The sequence below is a fragment of the Oryx dammah genome, unplaced genomic scaffold (genome assembly GCF_014754425.2).
Source record: "Oryx dammah isolate SB20612 unplaced genomic scaffold, SCBI_Odam_1.1 HiC_scaffold_26, whole genome shotgun sequence".
Lineage (NCBI taxonomy): Eukaryota > Metazoa > Chordata > Mammalia > Artiodactyla > Bovidae > Oryx > Oryx dammah.
Window position 1 is genome coordinate 40,913,147 of NW_024070210.1, and position 19,237 is coordinate 40,932,383.

A 19,237-nucleotide genomic window follows, 5' to 3' on the forward strand; every position below is an offset into this window, starting at 1 on the left:
CTGTAGGGGTAGGGGAGTGATTATATTTAATAGACAATTAACAGAATCTATCTCAAAAATTCAAACATGTACATTGGGATAATGACAGTTTAAAATTTTGTTTTTCCATACTGAAACCCTTCCGCAATAAAAGTGGACATTAAATACAGCAGCATTGATAAAACAGGAAAATCATTCTTGGAAAGATAAATACCTATGCAGATGGTTTTTGTTGGATCCAAAGTACTTTCAGAAGAACATTCACAAATGAAAGAGCCTGGACTGTTCTTGCAGACTCCATTAATGCAAGGACTTGATTCACATTCATCGATGTCTGAAACAAAAATAGGTCTACATTACTGCTAAAAACTGGTCTTGGGCACGAATGAATCTTTAAACTTTGGTCTCAACTGCTACGACATATTCTTCATTAGATAATAAGGCTGGTCTAGATAGATTTTTTCCCTAGACTAGATGGAATGCCAAAAATAATAATGGGGCACATCTCTATGTTCAGCACATGGCTGAATCTTTTTAATTCAGAAAATCTGGAGCAAATGTAAGCGTGATTTCTGAATTATTAACTCAAATAGCATATATCTAATATTTTCTTAATCTAGTAAATGTTGGCAAATAAAATACCAAATGCAGGAAAATATAAAATGGATACTCTTAAATAGCATTTGAATGTTAAATAAATGGTGACTAAAAGGCCAATTGCAGATAAGTATTATCAGCAGCTTATAAAGTGTATACAAGTGTCATTCAGGATCACAGAATTTCAACTACGTGACACAACTGTCTAAAATAAGAAGTGGCTTTAATTTATCTTTGTGCTTCTCCAGTGGAGCTCCAAAAGGCAACAAAGTACATGGTATAAGAACAAACACTGTTCCTACCTTCACAGGTTTTCAGTTCAGGCTTGTATATAAATCCCTTGGGGCAGGTACAGACAAAACTTCCAGGAGTATTTCTACACTGTCCATTGTCACAAAGCAGACTATTCAATACGCATTCATTAATATCTGGAAAATAAAGAAAACATAAACTTGTAAAAGATCTTATCCTTTGCATGCAATTTCTTTGCTTTTTTTAAGTTAAGTTTTTAAGGTCATAATGATATGATTAATTCAAGGAAGAAGCAAAACTCCTATACCATTGGTTTTTGCCAAAATTACCTAGTTTTAGAAAATAGGTGACTGATCTGATTATTTTTACCAGGAATCTACAAAGTCTAAAATCACCAGACCATTTAATTCACTTCTTTGGCAGGAAAAAAAAAAAAAACAAAAAACCTTAGATTTGCTGAAAATTATTATTTATTGGGTTGGACAAAATGTTTGTTTGCTTTTTTTCTATTTCTTTGTCATAAGATTGTACAGGAAAACCCAAATGAACTTTTTGGCCAACCCAATATATAATTGTTTCATTGTGCCAAAGTTAAAAGGACTAATCCCACTGTTTTAAGGAACTGACTAAATATTTAGAAAGTATGGTCCATCTTTAATAAGTATGAGTTCCAGGATGGGTGTTTCTTCTTCAGAATAATTTAAGTGGTCTCCAGTTATAGTTTATAAAGTATGAAGCAAGCTGTAGAGTTTAAAATTGCCATGAAGAATGCAGACTAGAGATTCAGAGAGCTGAGTAATAGGCCTGTCTGATACAAAATGAAACTTTTGCTATGTATTACTTAGATAATTGAGGAAGTGTGGAACTTAAACAGTCTGCTATACCACACCGAGCTAAACTACATCATACAGCCCACAAGGCAGGCTACACATCCACAAGGAACTTTTTACACACCGAGTGATTCTGCTTAGATTATCATCTGACAAGCTAGCTGTTCTTACATAAAGTATACACAAATTCAGTACTGGAGAGCTGCATGGTTTCACAGCAGTACATATACTTCAATCAGCAACTTACAGTGATCCCTTGGTATCTGCAGGGGATTGGTTCCAGGAACCCCATCCCTGCCATCCAGGTTACTAAAATCTGTGGATGTTCAAGTCCCTTATATAAAATAATATAGTACTGGTGTATAACCTATGCACATCCACCTGTATACTTTAAACCATCTCTGCTGCTGCTGCTGCTAAGTCACTTCAGTCGTGTTCAATTCTGTGTCTCTAGACTACTTATAATACCTAATACAACATACATGCTATGTAAATAGTTGCTGGTATATGGAAAATTCAAGTTTTGCTTTGAGGAACTTTCAGGAATTTTTTTTTCAAATATCTTTGATCTGAGGTTGGTTAGATATGCAAATGCAAAACTCATAGATGTGGAGGGCTGTGTTTATAAAGTACTTAAAATATGGGAAAATCAAATATAAAGTGATGCTATTGTCTGAGCAAACAGCATGCTGAGAATTCTGTCAAAGTTGTATAACAAATGCTAACACTTCCCCAAAGGGTCAGTATTGCAGTTCTCAACAGATGATGTCAGAAGAATATGGAACTTTAAATTAAGGACTTGAGGATTAAGAAATAAAATAGTCAATCCCTGGAATTCTCTGGCAAGTGGCAGGAGTGGATCTTTGATTTCTAACTTCACACTTCTGAACACAACCTGAAATATGAGCATGCATGCTCAATCAAGTCCGACTCCTTGTGACCCCATGGATTGTAGTTCGCCAGGCTCCTCTGTCCATGGAATTTTTAGGCAAGAATCCTGGAGTGGGTTGTCATTTCCTCTTCCAGGGGGTCTTCCTGATCCAGGGATCAAACCCATGTCTCCTGCACTGCAGGAGAATTCTTTACCACTGAGCCACCAGGGGGTCCTGAAATATGAAATCCTTCTGATGATCATGGGTCTGACTCTGGAATAGACACTAGAACTCTGAAAGAAGAATCCCTTCTGCCTCCCAGACTCTCTGTTTGCTTCGCATGGGGTGATTTCAGGATAAAGCTAAAACATCTCTGTGTCTTTCTGGCATGTCCAAATAAACAATCATTTTTTCAAGTCTGCCAATGTAAAGAGGTTCTTATAGAAAAATGAAATCGTAAAACTTTTGAGGTGACTCTAGTTTGAAAGTACTATGTGTACTCAAATAACAACCATACTCTCCCAAAAAGGGGGGCCCTAAAATTAAGGGTATGAGAGAGAAAGAAATCATTTCTCAAAATTCAGTATATATCATAAATGTAGACTTTCACTTCTGAAAGGCCAGGTTTGGGCCAGCAATAAAAGTCAGGGAGACAAAAAGAAACCCACTAGTCAAAATAAGAGGATGTTGTGGTAAATCTGTGTCTCCCCTGATCTGCTTCTATCTTGCATTTTCTTAGATACATATTTAGCCTGAAACATGGGGGGGAAAGCTGATTTGAATGGGGGCAGAGAAGATGCTCTGATTTGTTGTTAGTTCTTCTTATGTGAGTGCAAATGCCACACATTAAGAAGGAAAGCAGGTAAAAATACTTAAAGTAAGATTTCTGCTTCTTTGAAAATAAGTGCTATGTCTCCTTTGCCCACAATGACAATTGGTAGCAGCCTTAACAACAAAGGCATCCAGTAGGGTAGCACTCAGTTCCAACCTGCACAGTTAGAGAACTGAACACTGTATGAGAGGGACGGTTGCCATGGTCCACCCTTGACGAAGTTAAAGAAAAGATATAAGCCGTCAGGATGCAGCTATGCTGATACCCGCAGTATAGAGCATCCATCTGTCAAGTCGTTAAGGTACTCAAGCAGTTTGCTCAAGCAACAAAAGAAAGAATGCATGATGCATGAAATGTCTTAGAAAACAGTGAAGCTTCTTACCAACACAGTTTTTCCCAGTTGAATCCACTTCATATCCTGAGTTGCATATACATTTGTAGGTCCCACGGAGATTTTCGCAAATTCCATTTGGGCAAATATCAGGATCTAATGCACATTCATTTATATCTGGACGACAAAAAAAGCTCATAAGCATTAACATGCTAAAGTAAATGTCAAACAGACTGTCAAAAAATTACAATACATGTAAAGACATCAGGACCTTGTGAAAATAAAAAGGCTTCTCCTTGATAAGCAACTTGATCCCTTTTTTCTTACTGCAAGATACTCTGAATCAAGTCTTCCCTCCATCAGTCCCTCAGAGGAAACTGGCATATGAGCTAGAACTACAAGGTTACCAACCCTTAATCAAAAGGAGAACCCCTGGACTTTCTCTTGTCCAAACACCAAGATGGGAAAGTAGATCAAATACAGAGTCCAAGTTCCTACAACTGGTCTCCCTGCCATCAGTTTGTCCCTCTTCAATCTACCTTCTATATTGCCACCAGACTTAGCCTAAAAACAAAGTGATTGTGTCATTCTCAAGGTTCAGACTTTCTTAGGTTTGATAATATCCTCAAGATTAAATTAAAACATGAATGTTATTTATTCACTTTAAATCCTTTACTCTGCCATGAACAATACATAATGCCCTCTTCACTCTGTGTTGGGAATGCCTGGAGCAGGCCTAGTCATTGGCTCAAAACATGCACAATCATCACCTGCTCTGGAGAAACCTCTGCTACTCTGGCCAGGTGAGGATGAGCACCCTCTTCTGGGTGCTTCCAGACCAAGGAGAGCTCTCATAGTCAAGGGTGATGCAAAGTGACCATCAGTGAGTGGCTAGTCTCAAATCTTGTTCCCTGACTCTTCTATAAATCAAGATTGACCTTTTTTCTTCCTCAGATTCCTATCACAACTTATTTATTCCCTACTAATTCTTTCATTATCCAGTTCCTTACTTCTCTTTTCGCCTCCAAATATCCACCCCCAGCCCTTCCTCATCCATACACACTGATGAAACCAATCAAGAGAATGAACTGACAATCAATTCAGCCATAATTCTCTGGAATCAAATCATTTAGTTTAATATTATACATTAATCTCTTCCTCTTTCTTATCTGTGTTTACACTTGTTTCAATTCTCCCTTTTAATTTCTTTCATGGCACCAGTATTTCTCTAGTTCTAACTCCTACACTTAAACATTTCATTTTCTTTCAGCTAACTGCTATCACTGCCTGCTACAAAATACAAGATGGCTCCCTGTTGCCATCTGTTAATGACTGAACACTTGCTAGTTAAGAAAATGTTCAAAATGCGCAGGGGTTCACCTGAACTTGTAACCCTGAATTGTGCTCCACAGCAGTAGACCCAAAGGAGGGCCAGGCTGCCCCTTCTCATAAATGAGCCACCACAGCCACTGTATCTCGCTCACATCGACCACCCTGGGAGAGGATCCAATACTTCAGTATGAAGTCCCACACCCACACCCAGCAGCCGCAGGACCCGCTGTGCCACTGTTCTGTTCTGCCACTGGGGGCTTCCAAGTGTCCCAGGTAGATCACACAGTGAGAGTCAGAGAGGGGGTTCAGATCAGACTGGTGTAAAGGGACCAACTGGAAACCCACAGGAAGGCCCAGGGCTGCCTCTGCACATGCTTAAGGTAGTAAATTTCAAAACAAGTCCTTACCGCTGCCTGCTGACGTTATTCCTGGCCCACTGCTGCAGAGCGCCTGATACTCCGCTGCAATAAATTAACAGATAGTAAATGATTCCCTTGTTTGCAGAACAGGTCGATCCTGCCCTTGGCTTTGCACACATCATTTCCTCCAAAGTGAGTGGAACTGAAATAAAGTGGTAACGGAAAAGGAGGCATCCCCCCAGGGGGAGTCACACCAGGCTCCCATTTAAAGGCTCCGCAATCACCGTGGAAAACGACTTGTAAGGATATATGCAAGTTCCAGCAATTCCTTGTGCAAAGCGCTTTAGGAAAAGGTGTTTTTCCTATGACTTGATTTTGTTCACCAGGGAACACTTTACACTTACAGTGAAATGTGCCTGTTAAAATGTGGTTTCTTAACTGTTAATAAAACTCTCTCCCACCATCTTGGGAATACATTTTTTCTTCGTTCGAGCTATTTTTTTTTTTTTTTCAGAAAGAACAAGTTCTTAACATTTTCTCATTTCTCTGCAAATTATCTAGCCTTCCCTCACAAGAATATGAGGGTGTGTACACCTGCATGTATGTGTATTTTTACAGTTAATATTCATCAGGATGCCAGACTCATTCTATATATTAAATCCATAGGGAAAATATTGCATAACGTTAAAACTGGATCTTACTGAGGAAATGGCAGTATATAGAATACGTTCCCAAATTTGTGATGGAATCAGATTTCTATTTCTTAAAATTCATACAGTGTTTTAGACACAATTCCAACAATATTTAGATGAACCTAAGAGTGAGTGATAGAAATGGAGAACTAATAGGAAATCACACTTAATCCCAGGAAAAGAAACTAATTTTCCCAGAGTTGCCTATGGATTCAGGCAACTACAGAGTTTCATAGTCAAATGCAGATCCTTTGTGCTTAAGCAATAGGAGAATTAAAAATTAGGGATGGGCCTTTTTAACAGAAGCCACTTGCACCTTGATGCTGAAGCAAACACACCTATAATTCTATGTGCCAGAAAATTGCATTCCTGATGATAGGAGATGCAAAGAAATTATACATATTTAAAAAAATGACCATTAGCCCTTTTAGAGCCTCTGTCTTCCAGCAAACATAAATTGAGAAAAGTGGTAAAACCCCTTAATTTTAAAAATCATCTTAAAAGGGGCCAAAAAGGGAACCAATGGGAAGGTGGCTGCCACTGTGTTTGAAAGCCAGGGACTGGTAGCAAAGAGAAATACATCTTCTTTATTTTCTCACTTCAGCAATTAATTAAAGCACTGGTGAACGAGCGTAAGTAGTAAAACAGGAAAAAACAACAGCATGCCAGTTTTGCTAAAAGCAGTTTTATAATTAGCACTAAATTAGTTGATGCTTGGCCTAAGTGGAAGCAAACTGTGGTCATTATTCTTTTCCATTTGGGCAGGATCTGGTACTAGACTGTAGCGAATTCAGATCAGCATGGGTTTGAACACTGATGACAATGCTTATTGCTGAGGGTCTTGGGAACAGGCCCTTTTCCTCTTCAAGTTTCCTCTTCTATAAAATGTAGAAAAGGATACCCAACTCACAGTGTAGTTCTATAGATTTACTGAGAGAACATGTAAAGTGCTCAGCACAACTCAAGCACTTAATACATGGTAGGTGTTCCTGAGCTAACTATAGTGTCGTGCCCCAGACACAGTAGAATAAGGGCAGAAGAGAAATTCCTAATCATCATTCTCCTGACTGATTGCTACAAGGAATAAATGCTCAGCAGTCAGGGAGATGTATCTTCATATACAGTTTATTTGACGTCCAGAGCACAGAGATGAGATTTGCATGTTAAATGGTTAGTGCTTCTCATTAAAGTGTCTAAAGACATTTTTTGGATACTTTCAGTACCTTCTAAAACTCTCCCTCTCTCCTGAAATAAGGGACATCCTATGTTTTGATCCTTCATTCTTTGGCATTTTCATTTATCAAAGAAGTGGAGAAACCAAACTGAATGGAACCATTTCCATAAGCGGACCACTTTTGTGTAAATTCACTCAAATATAAAACAGAAGCTAGTGGAACTAAGCTTCAAATGTGACTATCTTTAAGCTTTAATGCTTACAGAAATCTGCTCTCTTTGGGTCATCTTATTATAAGTCTACCTCTTTCCTATGTATCACAAGAATTCTTTGGAGATGTACTTGGTCCAGAGGAAAATGTAAAAAACAAAGAACTGTATGCACCAAGGGTCCTGGATTCTAAGTTTTGGCTATTCTATTCATTCAAGACATGAACAAATCACCTATATTCTTGTGTACTAGGTTTCAGGATACTCATCTACCATGTAAATTCAAAATATGCAAGGAAACTACTTTGAAAAGTTAAAGCAACAGGCAAACGAATAATATTAATAATATACTACTATAAAGTTACATGGAAGTATCTTTTTAGATAGAATTACATTTGTATATTATATAACTGAAGTATTGTTGCAAACATGCATTTCATTGATTAGTGATCATATAGTTAATGATAATTTGTATATTATTCACCAGGTGAAGCAGTTATCCGAAATAAAGCTTGCTTTCTTTAACTGGCATTCCCCCAATTTAAAGACTTTAAAAGTCTTCCACTTCACTTTCTCTAACTTCTTATAACAGATTTTAATTTCTGTCTAATTTCAAATAATAACATTCTCAAAATGGCGAATGCTTAAAATTTGTGAGTTCATCTTTAATTGATAGTATTTAGGCCAGAAATAAACTAACTGTATCTTACACGTAAATCAACCAGTCAGAGCTATGTGTTTTCAATATTAGGACTTTATTTTAGGACATTAGAAGCCAACAGCCAAAGTACCTTACAATTATGTTCAAATGTTGACAGTCTATTGCTTTCATTTCAATAAACTATTTTTGTCTTACAAATAGAAATAATTTATAACTGGAGAGGATCTTCTGGATTATCTAGGACAATTCATTTTCAGATTAAAAGGCCAAGGATCCCTTTTCCATATTATTTGATTTTATAATTGTTTACTAATGTAAACCATCTCAAATCCTTTTGAAATTAGGCAAGAAATATTCCTAAATAACCAAAAATTCACAAAAAAACCTGAACCCTCCAATTAAGTAATTTCCCTGCCTGTGGCTGGAGAGCAGAATTCTGACTCACTGACCAGTTTTCTTTTCGCTAAGCTATGTCACTTTGAATTGAGAAAAATACTTTTCCCCTAGAGTGGAATAAAATCATTTAGGGAACGCACACCTAAGTCAACATGAAGGATTTGAACAAAATTCACAAATGGACTTTTGGAAAAATTTGGAACTAGTCAAGTAATCTGAAAATTATTTATTTTTTCACTCTGTAAAATTCTGCTTTTGTAACAGCTCCTGCAAAATGTAACACTGTGAAACAACTTTAGAAAAGGAGGTAAGCTGCATGTACCCTAACGAACATGAATATTACTGAGCTGGAAAAATTCAGATGGGAAGCATAAATGCGTAGCCTAATCCAGATGATAGCTGAGTTGGTGGGTAATGTGTGATCAAAGCCTGACCAGCCCTTTTCAAGACCCCTGCAAGGTATGTGAGGTACCTGTAGAGGATCATGTAATCTTTCTCCGTGACTTCCATAAATACAAAGACTGGAGGTGGGGGCAGAAGGCTGGCAGCACTAGGGCATCCCCATGACACAACATACCTGAATTCTGTGAAGGACATGGTTGGCAAGGTTCCCCGAAAGCATACTCGGTGCTGGCACAACAGCATTCAGACTTGGTAACAGCACCAAACAAGGGTTTGACACACTGGCCTCTTTTGTATCCACCATAGCATGTGCTCCGCATGTGTGTGTCTGAACAGGAAGAAGCATCTGTCATCACACTATCATTTCCAACAGATGGGAACCCCCCAGGTTAAAGTTGAAGCTGGCTTTATTTAGCCATTGTCACTGTTCTTACTCACAGAGAATGCCTCTGGTATTAGGCCTCAATAGAAAACAAAACAAATTCTTCAGCTTCCAAGCACTGGAAACCAATTACTAGACTCTTCCAGTTTTCTAGGGACTATTATGGTTTAGCCACTATGAGATCCTTAAGGGCTAGGATTATACCTCACTCATTGTTTTCTTCCCCAGGCTTGTACAGAGAAGGCAGTTAGTAAATGATGAATGAATGATGGATGATCATTCAATCTCACCATATGATAAACAAGATTTTTATTAGAAATACAGCCCACTCCAACATAATCATACAATTATTGAGTATCTGAATTAGATGTACTTTAAAAAAGGAGGATGTCTGATCTGTAAAATTATATAAATCTTAGATATTAGTCTAACTAAGCAGTATCATCTTTACCACCAGGAGGGGATTTCCAGCTATGACCAATCTTTTCCCAGTTCAAAGGGGATTGGGAAAAATTCCCTTTTCTGAGAATAATTTGGATAAAATGTGTATCTATTTATTAACAAATCAGAAACTTCTTATAAAGCCACAAAAAACTATTATCATATAAGTTTCTTGATCATCTGTATCCTCTTTTGAATTCTCTACTGCCCTTTGGACATTCAGTTCCTTAGATGAAAATGAAATGTTCATCGTGAGATAATTAGGGACATATAGGTCAAGTCAAAGACCGTTATCAACAAAGGAGGGCTGGAGAAAACTGAGGACAACTAGGACAAGGAAGAAGGAGAGGTGTGGAGTCCTTTGGTTTTCATTTATCTCAGCTCATCTTTCTATCCCTTGAATTAATATTCACTTTATACAAGACAAAAACTGACCCTGTTGGTCTGTTGCCCACAGATATTAATTGTATCATACCTGCTGCAGTAGAGTATTTGTTATTGGTTGATTTTACTGACAGAGGGTGGATCTCTATAGTACATCTAGTTATGGCCGTAATCTTACCAACACACACACGTCCATCCAGACCCACGGCCAGTCCAGGAAAGCATTCACATCGGTAGGAACCATCAGTGTTGACACAACGCCCATTCATGCAGATCCCAGGCGTTTCACACTCATTAATATCTGTGGTGGGGAGAAGCACTTATTAAAAATGAAGTCACTTCATCTAAAACCACAATGTGCTTACAAGTCTAAGACTTGAAAATAGAGAAGACTTACAATCATGTGCAGCATCAACAATGAAAGCTCAATGAGATGCATTTCATTTTCCTTTGAGGAAAGAGGAATGAAAACTGAGAGATAAACTGTCTGAGTTTATTTCTTTTCCATATAAAGCTATTTCAATAACATTCTCCTGAGATTTTTTTTTTTTAATCCAAAGTAAGAACCATAAAGCAAAAAACAGAATTGGAAGAAGAAGGAAAGTGACAGCTAAAAGACAAAGGGTCTTGTGTAATGTTTCACATGGCAGTTCTTCCAGGACTGTCAGAAATCTAGCTTGATAATAAACTGCATCTTTGACCTGGGCAGGAAGCTTCTCCTTTTGGCATCCAACACTCAGACTGGTGTCCATTCCAGTTATCACTCATGCCTTAACTCACACTTTAAATCTCTGGGACAATTAGAATGGCATAAGGAGACACAGAACTAAAGCCTAGATGGAACACCATAAAAAAGGAACAGAAAATGAATATAGATGATTTTGATGACTGTTCCAAGCCAACAACAGCAGTGTAAGCAAATGGAACCCAGCAAAGAAAAATCTCTCTTACACATTACAAATATTTTACAGTATCATATGTGTATATTAGGGAGGTCTGGTAAAAGACTTTATTGGGCACATAATAATAATAGCAGATATTTCCCCCCTCAATATGGGGAAATAGAAATGATACCAAAATTCTGTTTTGGAAAACATATAACACTTAGAAACAAGTCATTTTATAACAACTCCATTTATAATATACAACGAGTATATGTGAATATTTCCTTTCTTCTGACCTTAAAAAGGCAAATTGAGACTGAAACACCTCTGCGTTTTACTCAGCTTGTGTTATTTGGCACAAAATACATTCAGATGGTCCAAGATTCCGTGTACAGATTGTATTTTAAAACAGCAGTTATATTTAAATACATGAACTCAAATTGGTTCAGTTATTCAGGTCACTTTTTTGTTCAAATTGAGATCTACAGTAAAGCAGTGATGACTACCACCTGAGAAGTAACACAAAGTCTTTTTACTACGGACAGAGATGGAATGGGGATCCAGAGAGCATTGCTCAGAGTGGCCTCAACCTTCAGAGAGTGATCAAGGGAGGCCAGGCTGGTCATCAAATTAGTCAACTGTAGAGATTAAATTAGCATTGTTCATTCAGCTTTGAACAGTCACAGCTTTGGGGGATCAGAACCAAGTCCTTATCACTCAGAGAAAATCTTATTTCATGATATCGAGAGAAAAACTATGGAAAAGAAATACAGCATATAAGAAATTTATTTCCTTTTTCTTCCTTTATTGTTATTACAGTATATGCATTCCATTTACTCTATATACCAAAATAAAGAAGACACAGGGAAGAATAGGAAGCATGCTTCCCTTCTCTTTCTAGCTCTGTTTCTTAAGCTAGAATGGTAAAGTCAAAGCAGAACTTTTAATCATCAGGCACTTCCAAATGAATGGAACAATTGGTTTATCAATAAGACACTAGTTCACTAATCGCAAACAGTTGCAAAACCTAGTTTCACCTATGAGGTCATAATGTGCTCTGAAACAATTACATCAGCATCATCTATTGGCCTCCCTGAAGAGGCTGTGGCCTGGGTCACTGGCAGCCTGTAGGCATCGAAAGGGAATCTTAGCAAGCTCCAAGGTAAGAGGAGTGTGTGTTCTCAAAAAAGGTCTGTTCACAAAGGGGCTTTCACATTTCCTTGTGTTATTTTGTTTGGAAGCCTAGCTCCAAATATTCCAGCAATCATTCCCTTCCCCTTTCTTTCTCACTTGTACAGCTCTTAATCTAACAATCTGGTGCTTTGTTGTATGCTGTCTTAATATTTCCATGTGTTAATCTTGTCTTCCTGACTATAAGCTCCTCCCGACACATAGCTCAAAAGGACAGAAACCAATTTCCTACTTCTAATTTTTTAAAAAAGAAAAAAGTTTCTCTTGCTGTGAAGGCAGATTTGCACAATATTAAGAGCCACTGACGTGAAGGTCATAGAGAATGTAGGTAAACAACCAAGGGCTAGAAGTTCTTTTAAGCCTCGAGAAAATACACATCATGCAGAAGACTTAATAAACACAAGGTTTTCTACCATATCATCTTTACCAAAGCTGCCCACCAGGGGCACTCAGAGAAGCACTGTACAACTTGCTCCTGCCTTCTCAATCTTGAATCGCTTGACACTCTACACTTATACATCCAAAGCTACAAGCAGAAGGCTTTGAATGCATGCCGTATTTTAGCAGATTTCCTGGACCTGTTTTCAGTATGGTGTTCCTTGAGGGTCTGGTTCCAACTCAGATCTTGGACACACATGCAATAGTTACTCATCCTTGACTACATTAGGCAAGAGACATTAAGCACAAACTTATCTCTGATGACTTTGCTCAGGACCTCAGTGTTCAACAGCACAAATAAAAATTTTCATTTTGTTTCACTACCTGGAGCAAAAAGATTATTCCAAAAGTTACAGAACTAAACAATGGTTCCTGGTTCCTTTATTTCTTATGTTTAATCTTATTTTCCCTTTTTGCTTAATGTGACTTGATAAAGTTTAAATAAATTGTGTTTCTTAAGGTATTTTGAGGTAATTACTAAGAGATCATTGTAGTAACTGTCTACAACATTTTGTTCAGTGAAGATATAAGAGGTGGCAAATGACAGCCATCAAGAAGTCAACTGCAATTATTCCTCAACTACAAGGAAGAGATGTAACTCAGCTTATGGAATAAGATGCTCATGGCTGTTGGTAGTCCAAATGAAAGTTCAGCTTCTCATTCATTTTCTATGGAGCCTTGGGCTCTTTTGAGAAGACATCAAAACACCCTTTCTGAAATAAGAACAGCCTTCTGAGTATAAACCATAGCTCTCTGGATGGCTCAATTTAAGACGTTCCAGTCAGGTTTACTAATCCAGAACTAAGGGTACTATAAATGGGGAGAATTAATAGGGAAATGCAGTAGCTTTAAACAATGTAGAGAGGAGGAAAAACAGATGAAGAATATGACTGAGAGTTTCATAGCACAAACCTTTACAATAACGCCCATCTGATGCCAGCTGAAATCCAGGTTTGCAAATACATTTAAAACTGCCATCTTCATTGATACACATTCCATTAAGGCACATATTCCTTATGCTGCATTCATCCATATCTGAAAAATATAGAAGAATGTATTTTCTTAATGACCAGATAAGTAAGCTTGCAAAGGAAGCCCATCTGGATCAATATAATTTTATTTCTTCACATTTCTCTACTTCTTGTTATTATTGTCTAAGGTTAATTTTCATCCAAATTACAGCATACAAAGAGAAGAGTGACATATGAAATATGTATTTAAAGTTCTCAATTTTTGACCTGTGCTATAGGGCTAAACTATAGGACGTGGATATATATACACACATATGGGCTTCCTGGGTGGTGCTAGTGGTAAAGACACAAAAGATGCGGGTTCTGTCCCTGGGTTGGGAAGATCTCCTGGAGGAGGGCATGGCAACCCATGCCAGTATTCTTGCCTAGAGCTTGACAGACAAGCCTCGTGGACTACAGTCCATAAAGTTGCAAAAAGTCAGACATGACTGAAGCGACTTAGAAAGAATGCATATATACATATATATGTATACACAAACATATACAGATTATGAAATGTATATGTATAACATATGTACATATATTACATTCATATAGAATTATATAAATATGAAATTTCATATAAATATTAGGTTGGCCAAAAAATTCACCTTACAGAAAAACCTGAACAAATTCTTTGGCCAACCCAATGTATATATTTAGAGATTCATATAACTTCTAATATACTGAAAATAAAAACAAAATCAAAATTAAGAATGATGAAATTTGCAATGTATTTAGGCTACTTCCTGAGTCTTTGAAAGGAGAAACCAGAGAACTGCTTGTAGTTTGAATTTTAATAGGGGTAGCAAAAAAGTATTTTTAAAATGCAAGACAACTATAGAGCACAGCCATGACAGTTAACCCTTAGGATCCCTTGATCATAGGGATATTTCTTGAAATTCATCAATATGCTGTTTTATTTAACATTGCAGCTCTTAGGAGGCACTTGCTCTTCTAGACACAGTGTGTTTTCACTTACAGGCTTTAGTCAGACCAAAGTAATTTATGATTTTTTCTTTTTTAAACAAGATTCTATCCCAACTGAGAATTTTGGCATTAAGTCTTTGAATTGAATCACTGAGATAATATTCTGCCAAAAATGTTTCTAAGAACAATTTTGAAATTCTTTTAACGTATGAATAGATTCTTGGGGTCTTTCCCAAAGACGTTGGGAAAGATGATAAGGAGCATTCTTCATTTTTTGCTAAAGGTCTAAGAAGTAGAAACTCATCAGTAATTGTCATATTCTCAATTTCAGAAAAAATAGGCAGAGGAAAAGACAGAATGAAAAAGCCCAATTCAAAGTGAGGTGATTAATTCAACAGGCAATATGAAGGCTGACTCTCAATCGTCAATATTTCTCTCAAATTTTACATTTTCAGATACTCATTAGTAATATTTCATTACTGCACACATACTTTAAACAAAAGACTTTTAAGTGACTCAAGAATGCATATTATGTGTGTTCTATTTTTTTTTAATGTACAAATTCTGACTGTTCAAAATTCATAAGTAATGATTTATGTTATAGAAGTTTCATCATTAGGAATCTTTGAAAAGCAAGCTCGGCTCCTATATTTAAAATGTTACTTGACTCACACAAAAATGAATTAAAGGAATTAATACTATTGAAAACTTAGGTTTCCTCCCAGATAACCACAGGTGAATATATACCTTTTACTAAGTATTTGACTTTGTCTTGTTAAAGATTTTTGGTACTGAAACTGCAACAGAAAAAGCCAAATAACATTATTATTACATTATATTACCTTCACAGTTCTTCCCATCTCGTGTGACGTGAAATCCTGCATTACACACACAATGGAAACTGCCATCTGTGTTGATGCAACGTCCATTATTACAGATACGGCCATTCTGTAAACATTCATCAATGTCTAAAAAGAAAGAGTTAAAAAGAAAGAAATAGATTTATTTAGGGGATTTAAAATTATTTTACTGCTCCTTCTCACCATCTCCAAACTCATGATCTTAGTCTTGGGTTTCAGTAACTAAATAATATCCTTCAACATAAATTCAGAATTAAACAATATGAAATGTAATTAGGATGACTAATAAAAGTTTGAAAGACATACGAAAGAAAAGATGCTGACATAACAGCATTCAATCTAACTCTAATTTCTAATAAGACTCCCTAAATCTCATTTCTGTAAACAAAGTAGGTTCTTCTGCATCATTTCCTAGCTAATTTAATGAGCCAGAATATATCATTATTTACAGTGAGCTTTGGCCGATTTCTTTTAAGGCATGATCAAAAAGGCAAATCTGATGATAGCTGTATCAGAATAATTAAACAGAAATGCCATTAAAAAAAACACAGCTAAAAAACTTAATTCCATCTGAAAACTATCAATCATTTGGCTCTTAAATGTCTATCTTCCTTATGGCAATTCTGGTCCAAATACAGTTTTGTTTATAAATTCCTAGTCTCTTTTATAACTTTATGAGTATTCTGTCTACCAAACAAAATATTGGTACTTTGGGGATATTTTCCCTTTTTTTTCTTTTGTGTTTAAAAATTATGCCAAATTATATAACAGAGCAGGATACAAAAGTGTTAAAAATGACAATAATTCAAACAACCTGCATCTGATCTTGCATTTAAAGATTAATAATTAACGTAAAGTAGACAGCAAGGTACCCTGGATTATCTATTCCCCTCAGTTTCCAGGCTACATGCCTGGATGAACATCAAAGGGGATGAACACAAACCATCCTGTCTACCGAGCACATAACCTATGCCAGGGCTTATTCCCCAGGAGACAGAGGCCAGGGCGCTGAGCAGAGCTGGATGGGAGCAGACCTCTCCACGCTGAGTGGAGGCCACGTGTCCCTGGGTGTAAGTGCTCTAAAAGTCCTCTGGGCGACAAGAATGTGCACTCATGGCATACTGGTTATTCTGACTGTCTATCCTGTGTCTGCACGGTGTCTTGTGGTTGACCCTCAGACGCACTTTCTTTCTGGGCAGATCCAGCAGTGGTTTCCACACGAGTCATTGGACTAGCTGAGGCAGTCTGGGCTTTCCTTCTGTCTGATCTTTGTGCCAACAACCTACAATCGTTTTCTCTCTCATTTATTTCTTAATCCTTACTAAAATCTGACTCGTTCCATACTCTAAAAAAAAAAATAGTAAAAAGCCACATATTCTTCAGCAGACTTTTTTTTTTTAAAGATTTTATAATCTACTTTTTTTTTTCTTTAAGGATTCTATAATCTATGGAGGCCCAGGGATAAAATAAACAGGATAAAGAGTTCAGCTCTTTCTCTCCTCGCTAATTTGAAAATGCCATCGGGGCTCCGCTGCCTTACAAAAATAAATGATAAGCTTGCCATTCAAAGTCTTGTCTGTTTCTGTGTTTCTACTGTCCCCTTCTGTTCAGTTCCACCTGTCCTCCTTCTTAGCTGAGTATACAGCCTTTCTGACCATTCTGTGACCACTGTCATCTATCTCCAAATGTGAGTATGTTATCAACTTCTCGTGTTTGAGATAAACTTAGCACTAGCTCTTAAAGATGGAGAAGGCAATGGCACCCCACTCCAGCACTCTTGCCTGGAGAATCCCAGGGACGGGGGAGCCTGGTGGGCTGCCATCTATGGGGTCGCACAGAGTTGGACACGACTGCAGTGACTTAGCAGCAGCAGCCCTTAAAGAACACAGTACTTGAGGCTTTTAGGTAATCCTCAGTCTCTAATAAATTAAGTCTCAGATTGATGACAGTAACATGCACCTACACTGGCTGGTTTCCGCCTAGAAGAGTGCTTTCAATGTCTTCTATTTGCTTATTTAATAGTGCTGTCTTCTGAAACACTGGTTTCAGTTTATTTTCCACTATTGAAAAATGCCTAATATACTGTGTGTATGCACTGATTATTTTAAACAAAAGTCATAAAGAAGGACCTAAGCTCAGTTAAAAATTCCAACTATACTTGTAATTCAGTCAGTAGACCATTAATAGAAATATTAACAGATGCACGTGTTGTTCTCCAGGTTTTTCTGCTCAAAATTGCTATTTATAAGTAGTGTACTAAGATACACTGATGGCAAGAAATCTCGAAGTCAGAACCAAATTCAAAGATTTTGAAGACAGTCACTAATAAAAATAAAAACAACACTTGTATGTCAACTCATATAAAGAACTTTTGCTAAAAGAGGCAAATAAAATTAACTCATTAATGGCTGACAAATTTTTTAAGCAATACAAACTTCCCTATATTTCCTTGTATTTAATTTCAACAGAGAATTTTCTTGCTTTTATCTGCCTTTACTTGATCCATGATAATAGATCATTCTGCACCAAATTTATAGAGATATAGATATTTGAGTGCCCTGAAGTGGGAAGCACATCTTAATTATTTCTGTCTCAGAAATTCAGTATAACATTGCTATATTTTAAATGGATAACCAACAAGGACCTACTGTATAGCATAGGGAACTCTGCTCAATGTTATGTGGCAGCCTGGATGGGAGAGGAGTTTGGGGTAGAATGGATACATGTATATGTATGGCTGAGTCCCTGCTCTGTCCACATCAAACTGTCACATCGTTACTTCGCTATACTACAATACAAAATAAAACATTAGAAAAAAATAAAGAAGAAACTCAGTACATCAAAGTCATCTAAGATGACTTTTGGGTGGACTAATAAGTCAACTACTAAACAAAACTGAAGGCAAATTTTTATGAGGAAACTTTACAGCAGGGCTTCTCCAACTTTAACACACATACGGATCCCTGGAAGACCGTGTTCAAATGCTGATTTGGATTCAGCAGGTCTCAGGTGGGGCTTTAGTTGCTGCATGTCCAACCTGCCCCTAGCTGATGCTACTGCTGACCACACGAATCAACAGCAAGAATTTACAGGTACTTCTTATCCTTCAGGCCTTTCCATTCAGCAACTAATTGCAGAAAATTTCACCTGAAAGTTTCTTCTGCTTTTCTGTCAACAAAGGATAACCCTATTCCCTAGCTTTCTGATTACAATTTAAGAGACAATAGTGACAAGGCAAAAAAAAAAAGGTGGTGGGGGAGGTTGGTAAAAAGAAGATATTCCCATAGGCACAGAAGCATCTTTTAAAATAACTGGAATGTTTGCCAGATTTTATGATGTAACATAAAATTATGATGTAACATAATTCAGAGTAACAATATGTGGAATTAAGCGCAAAAGGCAATGGGAGTATCTTAGTCTCTCCAAGCAAGGGTTATTTAAGCTCCATGGAATTCCTCCAAAGCAAACTCCTTACTCAGCATACACGACCCCCATGCCAAGCTCAGATTGAACATACCTCGGCACTCTGTCCGCGTGAGTGTGCTCTGATAACCAGGTCGGCACTGACAGGTGTAAGAGCCCTGCGTGTTAATACACTCGCCACCAGCACAAGGGTTCTTCTCACATTCATCAACATCTGCAAAGCACGGTATATTTTAGGAAGAAGTTAGATGGCCATAACTCTAAGACCATTTTGTTGGTTTCCTTTACACGTTAAAACACTTTCAAGAAATAAATAGCTTAATGGAAGGTTCCTTTTTCTTTCCACTACAATAACGGTGCCACCAGCCACTTGAAG

The 19,237-nt window shown here is 37.2% G+C and overlaps 1 protein-coding gene across 1 annotated transcript in view; it reads right to left on the reverse strand.

The window, feature by feature from the left end:
* The window catches only part of FBN1 (fibrillin 1), a 273,407-nt gene that overhangs the window by 101,304 nt on the left and 152,866 nt on the right, over window positions 1-19,237 (reverse strand). Inside the window, exons 13-21 of the mRNA XM_040226469.1 lie at window positions 18,956-19,075; window positions 15,421-15,546; window positions 13,551-13,673; window positions 10,304-10,426; window positions 9,094-9,246; window positions 5,433-5,486; window positions 3,745-3,870; window positions 879-1,004; window positions 194-313 (exon numbers count right to left, since the gene is read on the reverse strand). Of these exons, the coding sequence (XP_040082403.1) occupies window positions 194-313; window positions 879-1,004; window positions 3,745-3,870; window positions 5,433-5,486; window positions 9,094-9,246; window positions 10,304-10,426; window positions 13,551-13,673; window positions 15,421-15,546; window positions 18,956-19,075 (1,071 nt within the window). The remainder of the gene's footprint in view (window positions 1-193; window positions 314-878; window positions 1,005-3,744; window positions 3,871-5,432; window positions 5,487-9,093; window positions 9,247-10,303; window positions 10,427-13,550; window positions 13,674-15,420; window positions 15,547-18,955; window positions 19,076-19,237) is intronic.